We start from the raw sequence: 16,755 nt of genomic DNA on the forward strand, positions 1-16,755 counted from the left end.
CTGATTGGATTCCTCCACTGGGTAGCTTCTCATCAATGTAGTGTGTCAAATAAAAGTACCTAAGATTTCAGGCTATCAATAGCCTAACTTTGTGGCTGTCCTAACAATCTGTGCAATTTAACACTAACAGCAAATAGAAAGAGCAAATTGTAGATGTTCTGTGTGTGTGTCTGTGTGTCTGTGTGTGTGTGTGTGTGTGTGTGTGTGTGTGTGTGTGTGTGTGTGTTGAATTTGGTAACATAGACTATTGGTCACAATCGCACAGACTATTAGGAGGGAAGTTGCAGTGATGTAGTGTGAAACATTACCAGAGAGCAGCAGTTTGTTTCTCTATGACACGTCCAATAGTGTTTGTTTACGTAACCATTGTTAATATGTCCCACAGTTTGTCTTCAAATATGGTTGCCAGTCTTGAAAGGGACCGGCAGTTTCAGTTCTCGTTGTGTCCATGACTATGATGCTGTGGGAGTAGATATAAGCTGAGTGACGGTTGATTTGATCTTGATTTCATTACCTTTTTCCAAAAAACACATGGGTTCTCTTCTCTTCTCTCTACCGCCCGCAGAAAATGGAGGGGAGCTCTTTCCAAATGAAGAGCTTGGAAAAGGGTTTGGAGAAACGTGGAATTCCGTGGGGAGCGAGAGTCGTTTAGTAGGGAGCAAACCTACTGTATCCAGCCCGGTATAAACTAGCCATGGCTCCGACTCCATAGGCTGCAGCAGCGGGGCTGAGAGCGTGGTAGGGATCTGTGGTGTACACCCGTCCATAACTGTCACTGTAGGCAGCAGCGGCCGCGGCAGCAGTTGCCCCGGTTACGGCGGTGGGCTGGGCATAGCGGGCATAGGCAGCAGCAGGATAGCCTCCGTATAAGTCTGCAGCTCCATAAAACCCACCATCCTGATACACCACACCAGGGTAGGCAGGGATGGCCTGCTGGGGCACGGCGGCACGCACAGCGCTGTAGACAGGCCGGCCCCGGCCCCGGAGGTGGGCGCCACGGAACGCAGCGGCTGTGGAGGCCGCTGCAGCTGCTGAGGGGTAAGGGAACCCTGGGACCAGGAACTGGCTGGTGTTACCAGCGTAGAGCTCCTGTCCATACATGGCCCCCATCATGGGACTCAACGTCCACCCAGCGTATGGCAGGATGCTGAGGGCCTCTCCATTGGGGTAGGGGCTGACCATCTTCTTATTGGTCATCACCCTGGCCGTGGCATTGTTCACCTTTATCTTACGACCTTCCACTAGCGTGCCGTGAAGCCTTTCCCTGGCTTTCTCAGCGTCCGGGCCGGTCTCAAACGTCACAAACCCGAAGCCCTTTGAGCCCCTCTCATTGAAAATGATCTCAACATCAAGAATCTTCCCGAATTGCCCAAACATCTGCCTGAGGTCAGGGTCCCGGAAGCGGAAGGGGATGTTGGACACATGGAGCCGTTTGGGGGTCCCTTTATCATCTGGGGATTCCCCGCCAGACACTCCCCCTGTCCCTCCTGACCCACACTGGACAACTCCCTCCTGAGGGACACCCTCTGTCTGTGGGGTGCTTACTTTGTTGGCTGTAGTGGGGGTGCCATTTGTCCCTGTGCTTGCCTCCGCTGGTCCCTGGCCCCCTGCTCCATACAGGGCCCCAGCAAACTCTGTCACCAGGCCGTTCTGGGGAGGGGGTGGTGGAGGGAACGCTGCGAACGGTGGAGGCACCAATCCCTCCTGGCCCCCCGTTGACTCTTGAGACCCCTGGGTGAGAGGGGCGTATCCATGGTAACCAGGGGTTAAAGGTCCGTTGTTCTGTCCAATGTCACCGACCACCCCGGTAGACCCGTCTATCCTCGGCCGTTTGATGCACTCCGCCCCGACTGATTCGGTCGCAGCAGCTGCAGCGGTCTGTGCGTCGGGCTCTGCGGGATCTCCTCTCTTCATGGCCCGGAGGACCGCTGCTGCCGCCGGACCCTCGGTGGTCGTGTTGGCCAGGGGTCCGGTGGCTGTGTCAGTGTCCCTGTCCATCATTCCCCGTGTAACGGGCAGCATTATGGATGCGACGTCGGTCGACATTAACATCGGACGGGCCGTGGCATTGTGCACCTCTATCTTACGACCTTCCACTAGCGTGCCGTGAAGCCTTTCCCTGGCTTTCTCAGCGTCCTGGCCGGTCTCAAACGTCACAAACCCGAAGCCCTTTGAGCCCCTCTCATTGAAAATGATCTCAACATCAAGAATCTTCCCGAATTGCCCAAACATCTGCCTGAGGTCAGGGTCCCGGAAGCGGAAGGGGATGTTGGACACATGGAGCCGTTTGGGGGTCCCTTTATCATCTGGGGATTCCCCGCCAGACACTCCCCCTGTCCCTCCTGACCCACACTGGACAACTCCCTCCTGAGGGACACCCTCTGTCTGTGGGGTGCTTACTTTGTTGGCTGTAGTGGGGGTGCCATTTGTCCCTGTGCTTGCCTCCGCTGGTCCCTGGCCCCCTGCTCCATACAGGGCCCCAGCAAACTCTGTCACCAGGCCGTTCTGGGGAGGGGGTGGTGGAGGGAACGCTGCGAACGGTGGAGGCACCAATCCCTCCTGGCCCCCCGTTGACTCTTGAGACCCCTGGGTGAGAGGGGCGTATCCATGGTAACCAGGGGTTAAAGGTCCGTTGTTCTGTCCAATGTCACCGACCACCCCGGTAGACCCGTCTATCCTCGGCCGTTTGATGCACTCCGCCCCGACTGATTCGGTCGCAGCAGCTGCAGCGGTCTGTGCGTCGGGCTCTGCGGGATCTCCTCTCTTCATGGCCCGGAGGACCGCTGCTGCCGCCGGACCCTCGGTGGTCGTGTTGGCCAGGGGTCCGGTGGCTGTGTCAGTGTCCCTGTCCATCATTCCCCGTGTAACGGGCAGCATTATGGATGCGACGTCGGTCGACATTAACATCGGACGGGCTAGACAAGTCTTCCACTTGAAAAATAATAATAGAGCTTTTTTTTCACCTTCGCCTTCTCTCCCGTGCGTTGTCCTTTTGTTCCGCTAAGGACTTTTGAGCGATTCCTCGAATGCGCAAATAGCTGATGATTATGTTGAAGGGAGGTCTTGACCCAAAAAAGTCCCAACGTTTAGCTATCGAGATGATGTTTATTGTCTAAGCTAATCTAAGAAAGAACATGATCATGGCCATGCAGTGGTTTTCTTCAATATAACCCCTTCGTGTACCCCCCTCTTTCTATTCCCGTCTTCACCCTTCTTATCGCCGTTCTTTTCCCCTCGCAGTGAGTGTGTTCTGTGGCCGGGTAGTGTGGCGTGTGGCTACCGAGTACCAAGTATATCCAACTGCGCGCATCAAATCCATCACCCGGAAATGTGATGTACTATTTTTGGACCACGTCATCGTAAGCGCGTCGGTAAAAGTAACCGCGAGAAACCGCGAGATTTTGCAAGTATACTTGACATTTTATAGGACATTTAACGAACAATAATTTGAACACGCAATTGAGAAGAAGAAGAAGAAGAATTACAAGTACAATGGCAAATGCAGCTCAGGTGAGAATTTCGAAATATTATTAATGAACATGTTGTTCAGATGTGTATTTATTATTTAGGTTGTTGCATGTGTTACGCGGCTGTTTCACACGTAGTTTTGTTCATCTGGCTTGGCTAATTGGGTAATCCTATGTGGTTTAGCGTTATCAGAGATATTAGAGAGATATTAGATTAGATTCAACTTTATTGTCATTGCTGAGTACAAGTACCAACAACAAAATGCAGTTATGCATATAAGATGTACAGCTGGCAGGGCTAAAAAACGCTGCGTTGTCTTCAACCACTTAATGTAATTTAAAAGTTCACAATAGCTACATTCTCAGATGTCTACCGATTACTTATCCCCCTATTTATATTGCTTGTTTTCTTGTTTTCTTGTTTTTGAGAGCTGACTTTTTGCAGGCGCCGAGCTGTGGTCCCGAGCAGAGGGATGACTGGCCACCAACGGAGCTGTCCATGTCTGACCACTGGGGGTTGGACACAACACTGAACACTACACTACACTGGACACAACACTGAACACTACACTACACTGGACACAACACTGAACACTACACTGGACACTGGACACAACACTGAACACTACACTACACTACACTGGACACAACACTCAACACTACACTGGACACTGGACACAACACTGAACACTACACTACACTACACTGGACACAACACTGAACACTACACTGGACACTGGACACAACACTGAACACTACACTACACTGGACACTGGACACAACACTCAAAACTACACTACACTGGACACAACACTGAACACTACACTACACTGGACACAACACTGAACACTACACTACACTGGACACTGGACACAACACTGAACACTACACTGTGACTGGACACTGGACACAACACTGAACACTACACTGGACACTGGACACAACACTGAACACTACACTACACTGGACACAACACTGAACACTACACTGGACACTGGACACAACACTGAACACTACACTACACTGGACACTGGACACAACACTGAACACTACACTACACTGGACACAACACTGAACACTACTGGACACTGGACACAACACTGAACACTACACTGGACACTGGACACAACACTGAACACTACACTACACTGGACACTGGACACAACACTGAACACTACACTACACTGGACACAACACTGAACACTACACTACACTGGACACTGGACACAACACTGAACACTACACTACACTGGACACTGGACACAACACTGAACACTACACTACACTGGACACTGAACATCTGTCATTACGTGAAGCACATTGAGTCGCATCTTGTAAGAAATGCGCTATACAAATAAAACTTGAATTGATTTGATCCCTTGTACACTTTTTTGGGCATTTGTGTTGCAACACACCTGTACATTGTGCACTCTACCCTAGGCCCTTATTTTACTCTAGACAGAAGGGTCGTAACACTTGTTATTAATTCCATTTGGTATACCTCAAACTTTCTTGCATTTCTGGTGTTTGCATTTTACATATTTTAAATATATGCTATCTACATGTCGCACTGGATGGGGTTAGTGCTGTTGACTCATCAGAAAGTAAAGACTAATTCACAGAGTGTATGAAGATTCCAGTAAGGGTTTTGTGAAGGAGCCCTAGTGCTGTTGACTAGGGCACTCGGCACCATGGACACCTCCAGCCCAGCACCTTGCACCACGGTTCCTGCCCTGCTCCATGGATTACAACGATGATCGCCTGACCCTTGCCTGACTCCACCAAGTCCTTTGCCTGACCCCTCAAACCTGTTTGACCTAATAAAGTCCCACACCTGGGGTCATTGACATTCTTTTATTTATATACAGTTAGGTCTGGAAGTATTTGGACAGTGACACAATTTCCATAATTTGGGCTCTGTATGCCACCACAAAGGATTTGAAATGAAACAATCAAGATGTAATTGAAGTGCAGACTTTCAGCTTTAATTCAAGGGGTTGTACAAAAATATTGTATGAAACATTTAGGAATTGCAACCATTTTTATACACAGTCCCCTATTTTCAGGAGCTCAAAAGTAATTGGACAAATTAACAATCATACAGTAAGTAAAATGTTCATTTTTAATACTTTGTCGAGAATCCTTTGCAGGCAATGACTGCCTGAAGTCTGGAACACATGGACATCACCAAATGCTGGGTTTCCTCCTTTGTGATGCTTTGTCAGGCCTTTACTGCAGCAGTCTTCAGTTGTTGTTTGTTCGTGGGCCTTTAGTTTTGTCTTCAGCAAGTGAAATGCATGCTTGATTGGGTTGAGATCAGGTGATTGACTCTGGCCATTGCAGAATATTCCACTTCTTTGCCTTAAAAAAGTCCTGGGTTGCTTACACACTATATTTTGGGTCATTGTCCATCTGTATTGTGAAGCACCATCCAATCAACTTTGCTGAATTTGTCTGAATCTGAGCAGACAGAATATCCCTAAACACTTCAGAATTCATCTGTCTGCTTCTGTCTTCACATCATCAATAAACACTAGTGTCATGCCATGTCATCACACTCACCAGTGCATTCTTTTTTTCTCAGAATGTACCAAACAGTTAATTTGGCCAGTATTAATGTTCCCACTATCTCTCTGATGGATTTTTGTTTTGTTTTTACAGCCTAAGGATGGCCTGTTTCAGTTGCATTGAGAGCTCTGTTGACTGCATGTTGTGCGTATACAGCAACAGCCTCCAAATGCAAATGCCACACTTGGAATCAACTCAGACCTTTTACCTGCTTAATTGATAAAGAAATAATGAAGGAATAAATAGCCCACACTGGCCCATGAAACAGCTTTTGAGTCAATTGTCTAATTACTTTTGGTTATTATATATAAGAGCTATAATTCATAAACCCTTCCTTCAATTTGGATGTGAATACCCTTAACCTAAAGCTGAGAGTCTGCACTTTAAGCCCAGTAAATTCTGTTGGAAATCTCATATACGTTAGATCCAAAGTATCAAGGAGTATTGCAGTATTGTGCAGGGCAAAACATATTCTGGAACAGAGGATGTTGTATACTCTATATTGTTGTCTTGTCTTACCCTATTTGAGTTACTGTGTGGAGATATGGGGAAATGAATATAAAAGCACTTTAAACCCATTGATTACACTACAGAAAAAAGCTATGAGGATTGTACATGAGGTTGGATATCATGATCACACTAATAACTTGTTCCTAATGTCAAAAATATGAAGAAAATATGAAGGAAAGCCCCGGCGGAGGTGCCCCGGTGCACTGATCTGCGGTCAGATTCCCGCCCCCCCTGTTCTTTCATTCGCAAGGCAGCGATCCCGGACTCGTATGAAATAGACTGGCCCTAGAACATGATACACTACAAAGTTTCGCGTGTGGCAACACGAGTCAACTAAAGTTTACAGTTCAACAGTCGCGGTGACTAAGGAGGAAACAGTCACCACATTTAAGTCAAAGACTGTGTGCTCACCAGTTCAATCAGTAACCCCTGTAGCCTACCGGTGAGCTCACCTATATACCTGTGCACTCCTATGCCCTCGCCACTCAGTGGTCAACAGTAAACATGACATCCAGCACAGACATAATGGCTGCAACAATTGAGTAAACTCTAGAGACTGTTATACGTGAAAATCCCAGGAGATCAACAGTTTTAGAAGCACTCAAATCAACCCATCTGGCACCAACAATTATGCCACAGTCAAAATCACTGATATCACTTTTTTCTCCCCATTCTGATGGTTGATTGAACATTACCTGAAGCTGCTGGCCCACCCGTATCTGCATTGCACTGCTGCCACACGATTGGCTGATTAGAATCAGACATTACAATCAGAAATAGTTTGAGCTACTGCCGTCAGGAACACGGTACCGAAGCCTTGGGGCTAAAACCGCTAAAACAGCCATTTCCCCCAAGAAATCAGGCTCCTGGTGAAATACACTGGAAGGGTGCAAGGGACTGCCACTCCTCAGCCAACCCCACGCACACTGCGGAAATGAACATATTGCTTGAACATGACTGGTCCAAATATGACCAGATATGACCTGGTATGACCAGATATGACCAGTATGATCAGATATGACCAAATATGACCAGATATGACCTGGTATGACCAGATATGACCTGGTATGACCAGATATGAGCAGATATGACCAAATATGACCAGATATGACCAAATATGACCTGGTATGACCAGATATGAGCAGATATGACCAAATATGACCAGATATGACCTGGTATGACCAAATATGACCAGTATGACCTGATATGACCAGGTAGGTCTCAACCCTCCGATTCCTGGGGGTGCACATACAGGATGACCTGTCCTGGAAGAACAACACAGCAGCCATCATCAAGAAGGCACAACAGCGGCTCTACTTCCTGAGAGTCCTCAGGAAGGACCACAACAAGCAGGAGATACTGGTGGCCTTCTACCGCTGCGCAGTGGAGAGCATCCTCACCTACTGCATCTGCAATTGGTTCTCCAGCTGCACAGCCGCAGAGAGAAATGCGCTACAGAGAGTCGTGAGAACAGCCCAGAAGATCACCGGCGTCCCCCTCCCCTCTCTGGAAGAGCTGTACAACACACGCTGCCTCAGGAAGGCCTCCAAGATCTCCAGAGACCCATCCCACCCTGGGTACGAACACTTTGCCCGGCTGCCCTCGAAAAGGCGGTACAGGACCATGGCCGCAAGGACAAACAGACTGAAGCTCAGCTTCTACCCCAGGGCCATCCAGGCCCTGAACACAGCAAAGACCTAGGTTCTGGGCCCTGGACAGTCTGGACGGATTGATGGCAGCTGCTGGATTGAAAAATCAGGTGTAGTGCTGAGGCACAAATGTGTACATTTCAAGCCTGCAAACTGCAACACTTTAAATGAATGTGCAATAACACTATGTGCAATATGACAACCCTAGTCGTTTTATCTGTACAGTATAGTATAGTGGATAGTGTACAAAGCCTTTATTTATGTAAACCAGCTCCTTTCCCTTCTTTTTTTTTCTTTTTTTTTTCTTTCCTAGCACCAGGGGAGCCACCCCTCCCAAATTTCGTTGTTTGGTACCTGTACTATAGCAATGACAATAAAGACCATTCATTCATTCATTCATTCATGACCTGGTATGATCAGATAAGATCAGACATGACTTGGTATGATCAACAGTCCTCTACCCCCCTGCCCTTTCCTCCAGCCTCCCAGTGCTGTTGTGTTCTCTCCTCTCCTCTTTACAGGGTTGTTCTGTTGTCATAGTTGGACCGTCTATCCTCTCAGCTGTGACTCAGCATCCTCTCTTCGTCTGTTCCCTCTCCCTCTCTCTCCTTCTGCATTCTCTCTCTCTCCGTTGGCTGTGAAGCGGTGTTGTGACAGCAGCCAATCTGTTAGTAGCAGGGATATTAAGGCAGGTGTGATTACCCCATTATCCACCGCAGTGTTAATCTTCACGACTTCCCCCCTTCCCTCCCTTCACTCAGTCTCTCCCACCTTACCTTCCTCTCTACTTCCCTTCCTCCTCCCTGCCACCTCTACACATCTGTTGCAGACTCATTAGTGTTTGGCTTTCTCTCCCCCTCTCTCTCTCTCTCTCTCTCTCTCTCTCTCTCTCTCTCTCTCTCTCTCCATCTCTCCCTCTCAATCCCTTACCTATACTTGTCTAGTTTACTACTTACTTGTTTGTGTTCATCGCCTTCCCTCTGAAAGCTGTCAGGGAGTCTTTGATGGGTCCTCCTCTCAGATGTGAGCTGTGAGATGTGAGATGTGTGGAATAATGAGTGGCTTTGGCTCTGGCTGCCTGCCTGCCTGCCTGCCTGCTTCTGTTGTGTGGAAATAATTAGTGTCTGGCGATGGGTGACAAGGAGATAGGGTGGTCTTGTGTGTGTATGTGTGTATGTGTGTGTGTGTGTGTGTGTGTGTGCGCATGTGTTCATGTGTTCATGTGTGTGCGTTCATGTGTGTGTGTGTGTGTGTGTGTGTGTGTGTGTGTGTGTGTGTGTGTGCGTGTACGTTCATGTGTGTGCGTTCATGTGGGTGTATGTGTGCGCATGCGTTCATGTGTGTGTATGTGTGTGTGTGCGGGCCTGCGTGTGTGTTCATCAGCGGGGGATAGGGTGAGACAGCATCCTTGTTTGATCTTTTATGAAATTATTAATACATATGATTAGGTAATGGGGGGGGGGGCTTCGGTGCAGTGTGGGTAATAAGAGATACTGTATGATAACAGGAGAGAGATGCTGTGTAATGTGATGTTGCCATATAGGAGAACGCAAGCAATTAGTGAGTGCTGCAGTTGAATAGACACAGGGGACACGCAAAGCGTTCACGCAAAGCTTTGAGACATTCAAACCAAATACAGAGAAAAGAAAATGAGTATAGAGGGAGAGAGAGTGAGAGAGAGAGAGAGAGAGAGAGAGAAAGAAAAGAGAAAGACAAAAGTGAAAGAGAGAGAAAGAGTGTGTCAGGTAGGCAGTGAGTGTGTCAGGTGGTACACTTTCTCCAGAGTAACATCTTTTAAACTGTTCTACACCGTTCTACACGGCTCTATCTTTCAGTCAGAATGCAGCTATTCTACTGGCTGACAGACTCAAATAGACTGTAGCAACTCCCTGACAACCACACATAACTGTCTGCCACCCACGCTATTAACATGACATTCCTAGATGGAACTGTGTGTTTGTGTGTGTGTGTGTGTGTGTGTGTGTGTTCTCTGTCCTCTGTTAGAATCCCTGAGAGGGATGTCAGGGATTTTGCTCTGTATGTGTTCACCTCGCTGTGTTCTAATATACCTCACCTCGCTGTGTTCTCTATAATTTAAGCAGAGGTGTGTTGTCATGGCACCTAGGCTTGTTGTCATGGGCCGTGCCAGCAGCAGTGTGTGATCGGAAGGTGTCTGGAGGTGTCCGCCGGCCAACTCTGACCAGGTGCACCTCACTGTCTTCATGGTGACCAGGGAGTGACAGGACCATCTGTTGACACCCTGCTGCTGAAGAGGCTTCACTCTGTCTCTCTCACTCTCTCTCTCTCACACACACACACACACACACACACACACACACACCACACACACGCATGCACACACAGACGCAGGTATGCATGCACACACACACACACACACACACACACACACACACACACACATACACACACACACACATACACACACACACACACACACACACACACCCCATATCTTTATAATGGAGAATAGAGGAGCACACGTGTTTGTTGGATATGCATAATGCAAAAGCAAATCAAGACAAACACGCACACGTGCACGCACACCCTCAGGCAAGCACGCACACACACTCACTCGTTTACACATTAAAACGCACCTGCGTGCGTAGCCTAAGTGGGAACCCTCTAAAACATAGTTTACTGTAACTCACTATACTGTATGGAGCTTAAAATTGACAAATGTCTCTTTAAGAGAGCCTTTAAACCCCCAGCCCCCTGGAGGACTCATCCCCAAGCAGACAGAACAAAGGAGAGGGAAGTTATTAGACAGGCTTATTTCTCCATCTCAATTCTTCACATTGTTCTAACTCAAAGCTCCTCCAGCTCATGCCGGGAGAAAAAATAACCTTCAGACACACTTCTTCACAAGGAAGACGAAGCTCTGTGAACACTCTGGACCTTCTCCGACTTCCAGAAACTTTTATTTAAATCCTACTTCTCTATGACGCTATTACCTTGACTTCCGTTAAGCCTTGCCCTCGAAAAATGATCTTCAGTGGAGAGAGGTTTAGTCCGACGGTTGGTTTAGTCTGTGTCTGAGAAAGCAGCTCTAAACTGTACCACCTCGGTCTGTGTTCATGACCTTCAGAAGAGTGGAGGTGGAGGTAAAAAGTGGACGACAGGCTCATTGTAATGCATGGAATGGAATGAGAAAAGGTATCCAACACATGTGGAAGTCCAGGGCGAGGTCACGTGTGATGGATGAGCCTGTCTTCCGATTCCTACCTCCACCTCCCCTGATGAGCTCCATAGGTGGATGGAGGAAGATGCACCCCCCCCCCCCCACGAGAACACCCAGCTGTAACCTGGATAAAAACAGACAGGAGGACTCCAGACCCCAGCAAGAAATCGGACTGGAACCAAACAGGTCACAATACCCCCTATAGGCTTTCCAGGACAGGGAGGGTTGTGATCTGAATGATTCAGTCATCTCTGAGGTTGTTGGATAGGAAGGGAGGCAGACAACCCGAGGGACTAGACAGTGATGATGTCATTGTGATATTGATATAATAGCTGCCTTCATCCCCAGCTAGGGAAACCCTTTATGGATCAATGCCTTTGGTTCAATAGTTGTCTGTTGATACGATGACTCAGTTGCAAGGAAATAATTACCTCATAACTGAGCATAAGATTGTCACTAACTCATTTCAAACCATGACTCATATCTAACTCATTAAAGTTAGCTATGAAATCTATCAAATGCTATCGAATGTAATTAGGAGTTTCAACAGTATGTATAATTCATACTAGCCTATTTGACACATCAGGGAAGGTTGGTGGAAGTAGAAATCGCAGGGCAGGCTCATTAGAAGGCATAGAACGGAATGAGAAATTGTATCAAATATGTTATGTATGGAATGGGATGAGGAATGGTATCAAACACGTGTTTCCATGCATACCATGCATTACAATGAGCCTGTCCTCCGATTTCTACCTCCACCAGCCTCCCCTGGTACACATCGCTTCAGCAGTGAGTGAACTGACAGAAGTGTTTCCCCTGATGTGAGAGGGAGTTCACAGAGAGAGAGAACATCATCACTCACATACCAACACAGCTGGCTCCCTAGACTACACACCGCTCTCTGTCTCCTGGGCAACCGGGCTCAACAGCTAATTGGATGGAGTCAAGATGCAATTGCAGTGTCTTCAGTCCATTGCAGTGTAATAAATTAATGTCGCTGTGAGGGGAATATACCACCACACAGAGAGAACCCTTCCATCACCTTGATCAGTAATGCGTTTAACCCCCCTCTGCCTGTGCTTTGGAACATTCCAAATAAGATCTTCACATCTCATGGTAAAGCCATGTCATTATCTGCCTTTATTTTCATTAAACAAAACTTTATTGCAAATATACTTTATGATAATGTGGCATGCGTCACTGTGGAGAGAGAGAGAGAGAGAGAGAGAGAGAGAGAGAGAGAGAGAGAGAGAGAGAGAGAATGAAATGTTACACATTATTAGAATGAATGCTTCCTCTAGTTTCATCATGGTGTCTGATCTGAGCGGGTCCGTAGGGGTTGGCATAGTGCTGAGTTCTGTCTGATTAGTGATGGGGTTCGTGTGAATGAGATATCGATGGTAATTAGTGTGGGCCTGTCAAACGCTTCTAATTCAATACAATGATGATTCAAGGAATGATTCCTGGCAATGCTACATCTAGATATGGCCCTAAGCCTCTACCCTCAAATAGCTGGGAAGAACATCATGTCAACCAGCATAATTATGTGTGAGGTTCAGGGGAGGCTGGTGGAGGTAGAAATCAGAGGACGGGGTTCATTGTAATGTATGGAATGGAATGAGGAATGGTATCAAACATGTATACCATTCGTCATTCCGTACACGTGTTTGATACCATTCCTTATTCTGTTCCATGCATTACAATGAGCTCATCCTCCGAGTTCTACCTCCACCAGCCTCTACTGGAGAGTTCTACCTCCACCAGCCTCTACTGGAGAGTTCTACCTCCACCAGCCTCTACTGGAGAGCAGTGGGTGATGTATGGATGACTAATCTACAGATGATAAAACATTCATGATTGTGCTGCAGTTCTGTTATCTACAGTAGAATATTCTAGAATTCCTAGTAAGTAAGTAAGTAAGTAGTAAGTAAGCCTTGAGAACCGAGTTCTCTTGTTTCAGTAGCGTGAGGCGGCTTGATGTACAAGTACACCCCCTGGACATGACGCTGGTATGTCGCAGGGTCTAATATAATTCCTAGTGAATGAGAGTATTCATTAGATAAGGACAGAGAGGGTGACTCAATAACCTCATTACCCAACCAATCAACAGACCGATTGGCCTCCCCTCTCTACTTTGGGTTAGGGTTCAAAGTCTCAAAGTGACATTCTCTTTAATGGGACTCATTGGTCTCTGACAGTTATATACCTATTATACCAAGGCCTCTGGCTGGACTCGTCTCTTTCTTTCACGACTCACATTAATAACCTTCAGGCCAAAGTCAAAGCTAGATTGGGCTTCCTGTTTCGCAACAAGGCATCCTTCACGTATTCCGCTGAACACACCCTCGAGAAGATGACCATACTTCCTATGCTGGACTACGGTGACACAATCTATAAAATGTGTGCCAAAGTGTCAAAGTGTTCCCTTAGGAAACTTGACACACTCCGCCACTCAACCATTCACTTTGCCACTGGTGCACCCTTCACTACTCATCACTGCGATCTCTACAAACTGGTGGACTGGCCCTCCCTCCATACCAGGCGGCTTCTTCACTGGCTTCAATTCATTTATAAAACAATCCACACTGACTGGTGCTTCAGGCCAGAGAATAGAGCATATACAGTATATCTAACAACAATTGTTCTATAATATCTCCCCCTGGTGGTAAAGGAAAGAACATCAGTTCTTCTTCTTTCATGTAACGTCAGAGGTCCAACTCGGTGTCGCGTAGCCATGCCCGCATCTCTGGTTCTAGGTCGAAGAGGCTGGCTTCTGAGGGTGGTCTATATAAGGGGCAGATGGTAATTATGTGGTCGGCGGTCTGCTCTGGGTCACCGCACTCGCATGCCGCACTGTCCGCCAGGCCCCACGCCTTCATTGATGTTTTAAAGCGACCGACACCAGTTCGTAGACGGTTCAGTGTGGTCCATTGCCGGCGTGGTAGGTCGTCTCCTCCAATGGCGCCATCTCCTGGGTCCCAGATGTAGCGGTGGATTCGGGAGGGCCCGGTTGACTCCCACTCCTGCTTCCAAGCTGCTGCCAGCCATGCATCTCTGGAGATGTCCTCAGAGGTGGAGTTGAGCATGGCTTGTGCTGCCTTGTTGTAAGGGTGGCGGGTCTTGAGTCGGCTTGGAGGTGCTGGTGTTATGGTGGTGTTGTGCAGGATGTGCCAATCATGCTTTTGTGCCTTCCTGGCCAGGGCGAGGGTGGCAGCCTCCCGTCGGAGGCCGGCCGGTGCTATTCCCGCGAGGACTCATACATCAGTCCGCGAGGACTTTAACATCAGTTAAAGAGCAATGGAATGAATAATGAACAAAAATGAAAATATTTTTGCTTTTATTAGACAATTTGATCACTTGGTCACAGACATTGTGAAGATGGGAGCATAAGGAAATGTCAAAATAATGTATAATTGTATTCTTGTTTCTCTCAGAATATTCAGTTTCATACAAAGAGACAGTTTAAAACCAAATATACACACATTATATATCCTCAACACAGACAGTATAGGGATCAAGCAAGCAGAGGAATGGAAACAATGCACAGTGAAATGGAGAGTTCTCTTTATATTGACATTGACAAACAAATGTTTTTGAAATGTATTTTGTACATCCTCTCAGCTAGGAGCAGATGCAACATCTCAAACACATTCAAAGACTATCAGCTATTTTGTCGTTCCGAAGAAAACACATTCTTGAAGTTCAGTCAGTCGAGTTGAATGTCATGGAGAATCAAACCATGTGGAAATTCCCCAGGTTTACATCTATCCAAAGTTCCCAGACAATGTTTTACACTGTTCTGTGTTATCAGAAACACAGACAGTTCACTTTGGATCACATCTGCTCTGTAAACAAAAGAGTTACATTGGATCAGTCAGTAGAAATACCTTAAAATCCCTTCACATATTACAATAGATAAAAAGTAGACCAATTGAATAAAACAACAACAAATTAAGGGTAGAGAAAGAGGAAAGCGAGAAGTGTTAAACACAGTGGAACCAATGGAGAATACACTTCTCCACCATAGTAATTAACACCAATATTATTGGGTGTGTGAACTGAAAATCATCGATCTGAGGTACTTTGTCTGCTCTAGTGCTTCTAACTGTACTGTAGTTGTACAGTGAGGTGTGTGGTTGTCTAATCTGGTATTTCTAACTCTACAGTTGTACAGTGAGGTGTGTGATTGTCTAATCTAGGATTTCTAACTCTATGGTTGTAGTCAGGTGTGTGGTTGTCTGATCTAGTATTTCTAACTCTACAGTTGTACAGTCAGGTGTGTGGTTGTCTGATCTAGGATTTCTAACTCTATGGTTGTAGTCAGGTGTGTGGTTGTCTGATCTAGTATTTCTTACTCTGGTTGTAGTCAGGTGTGTGGTTGTCTGCTCTAGTAGGGCTGGTCAGGGTTTTCCCCAAAGAATGGAAGAGTGGCACTGCACCACACTGTGAACGTATATATGTATACTGTACATTTATATAATATTTAGTAATGATAGAGTAACAAGCTTCGATCGCCAACAACATTGTCGTTAAGAAACGAAAGTGAAAGTGTTAGGATGTTCCTCATTGAATTCAGCCTTTCAGAAACAAAATCCACAGTCAACTTGTGTGGCTGTTTATCACAGTGAGTGACGCTGCTGCAGTGAGGTAATCTGCTGACTCACACCTCTGCTGTATTCTACCTGTATTCATATTCTGTATCTCATTCTTTCCCCTCCTCCCACAGGGACTCATAACGAATGGATTGGTGTCAAAGACTTGGTGGAACTCTCCCTCAAGCTTATGGAGGAGGGCGGAGGTGCACAACAGAAGGTGGAAGACTGGGATGCTGCATCAGCGGGCATGGAGGGGGGCAGAGAGGGTGACCTGGGTTGACCTATGACCTTCATCACGTCACTTTAGTGCCACGTTCTGTCACGACCAGCCGGGAGGGCACAGCACCGTCATCTGGTGTGATGACATCACTACCTACGGGGTCAGGGACGTGGCGGGGAGAGTCAGGTTACCCATCATGCTCTCTGTGTAGGCTACAGTACAGAATATCGTCCAACCAAAGCGACAACCGCAAAGCATGTTCTACACAGAGCACTAGTTCCTGGTTCAGCATACTAAGGAGTATACAGGGGACAGTCTACCACTGATGTGTAGAGCATACTAAGGAGTATACAGTAGACAGTCCCACTGATATACAGAATATGAAGGCGTACACAGTCGACCCCAGGTGGTACAGCATACTAAGGAGTATAGTCTAGTAGTCAGTCGACCCCTGATGTCCAGTAGCTTCTGATACACAGTGATGGCTGTAGAGGCTGGTGGAGGTAGAATTCGGAGCACGGACTCATTGTAATGCCTGGAATGGTAT

At 47.0% G+C, this 16,755-nt stretch overlaps 2 protein-coding genes across 2 annotated transcripts; both read right to left on the reverse strand.

Moving 5' to 3' along the window:
• Nucleotides 1-648: 648 nt before the first annotated feature.
• Nucleotides 649-2,052, reverse strand: LOC308155614 (RNA binding protein fox-1 homolog 2-like; the record flags this gene model as incomplete). The annotated part of the gene is made up of 1 exon (XM_080528979.1): nt 649-2,052. One exon carries the CDS (start codon nt 2,050-2,052, stop codon nt 649-651), a length of 1,404 nt encoding a protein of 467 aa, XP_080385105.1.
• Nucleotides 2,053-2,058: 6 nt separating this feature from the next.
• On the reverse strand, nt 2,059-2,907 carry LOC308156251 (RNA binding protein fox-1 homolog 2-like; the record flags this gene model as incomplete). The annotated part of the gene is made up of 1 exon (XM_080529599.1): nt 2,059-2,907. A coding segment is annotated over one exon (849 nt), but the record flags the coding sequence as incomplete, so codon positions are not given.
• Nucleotides 2,908-16,755: the final 13,848 nt, after the last annotated feature.

The sequence above is a fragment of the Nansenia antarctica genome (genome assembly GCF_963989245.1).
Source record: "Nansenia antarctica genome assembly, chromosome: 4".
Taxonomy (NCBI): domain Eukaryota; kingdom Metazoa; phylum Chordata; class Actinopteri; order Argentiniformes; family Microstomatidae; genus Nansenia; species Nansenia antarctica.